At 33.4% G+C, this 1,337-nt stretch overlaps 1 protein-coding gene and 1 long non-coding RNA gene across 2 annotated transcripts in view; one reads left to right on the top strand and one right to left on the bottom strand.

Annotated features, from left to right (window-relative positions):
- Window positions 1–1,331, top strand: part of rbp2a (retinol binding protein 2a, cellular) — a 4,205-nt gene extending 2,874 nt beyond the window's left edge. Inside the window, exon 4 of the mRNA XM_020586773.1 lies at window positions 273–1,331. Within this exon, the coding sequence (XP_020442429.1) occupies window positions 273–326 (54 nt within the window). The 3' untranslated portion in view covers window positions 327–1,331. The remainder of the gene's footprint in view (window positions 1–272) is intronic.
- Window positions 1–1,337, bottom strand: part of LOC109951984 (uncharacterized) — a 17,847-nt gene that overhangs the window by 188 nt on the left and 16,322 nt on the right. The window lies entirely within an intron of this gene.

The raw sequence follows: 1,337 nt of genomic DNA, 5'->3' as shown, positions 1-1,337 counted from the left end.
ATTCTCTCTTGTCTGCCACATTGAACAAAGAAGTAAACGCCAGAAGGAAACATCAAAAGAAAAAACACATCCTTTCCTAAATTGTTTAATGAAATAATTTACAACCCTTTATTAAATCACATTGATTTCCCATATCTTCATAAGATAACAAAAAGACAGTGAAGCACAATCTAAAGTTTATAGCTCTAACACAACCTGTTTATGCAACTAAAAGACAGATTTGTTGCATCATGTTGGACTCACAGTTTAAAGGTTTGTAACTTCTCTTTCAGGAAATCACTGCACTCGACAAAGTCTGCCATCAAGTATTTAAGAAAGTCCAATAACATGGAAACAAACTCGCACAAACTTGTCTGTCGTGTGTTGCATGTCGTCTGTTTATAATGTAACAGTGGAGACTTGTATTGATTAATACCACTGTTCTTTTAATGCACTTGAGAAACCTATAATAAACTGATTTTAACACCACTGTTCTTTATTATTTTATTGTCTTTTATTAAGAACTGCAATAATGTTTTTTCAGTATAAAGATCCAGAATTTCTCAGTTTGTTTCCATAGTCCATTAAAGTTCCATTCATTTTACAAATTACACACACCCATATCCAGAATATGTGCATAATACTGTATAATTAAATTATACATTATATATTTTACAAATGTATTTAAATGTTGTGTGAATGGACTTTTGCTCTGAAAGCAGTTATGTGAACTTTTTTCACTGTAGGGTTCTCAGACAACTTGCTAGTAGACAGTTATTGAGGTTTTATGAAAAGTTTGGACTATTTCTAGAAAAGCATGTAAAGAAAAAGGCTGAGACAAGTAAAGTTATTGTTATAGTTGTCATATTTTTGCATTTGCTCTAGTAGACTGAAGACTTAAATGTGAACTTGAGGTTGATCAATTGAAGTCTGCACTGTCTGCAGCGTAGTGGTGCACATGCACGCTCGCAGGTGCAATGTGTCTTGCTTCTCTGCAGGATCCTGAGCTGCACCAGGAAGCGTGTCAGGATCCACTTCGCTAGAACAAGACGCGTAAAGTCGCAAAATAATAGGAAGATACAAACCGGAAATAGCCAATTTTATTTTGTAAATAGAAAAATTCAAATTGATAGTGGTCACATTAAATAGCTTTCAGAGATTATAACATGGAAGTGTGTGTGGGTAGCAACATAAAAAGTGGGTAGACGTTAGACTTAAATAAATTGAATGAATAATCTTTTTTTTTGTTTTATTGAGAAAATCAATACCGGAAGTCATTTTGTTTTTATTGTCGCTGGATTTGTTTACGTGGAAACATGGTAGAGAAACAAAAACACTGGCTAACTTTGTTTGTTGTT

Source organism: Monopterus albus, unplaced genomic scaffold, assembly GCF_001952655.1.
Source record: "Monopterus albus unplaced genomic scaffold, M_albus_1.0 scaffold8.1, whole genome shotgun sequence".
Lineage (NCBI taxonomy): Eukaryota > Metazoa > Chordata > Actinopteri > Synbranchiformes > Synbranchidae > Monopterus > Monopterus albus.
This window is presented reverse-complemented; position numbering and strand designations above follow the sequence as displayed.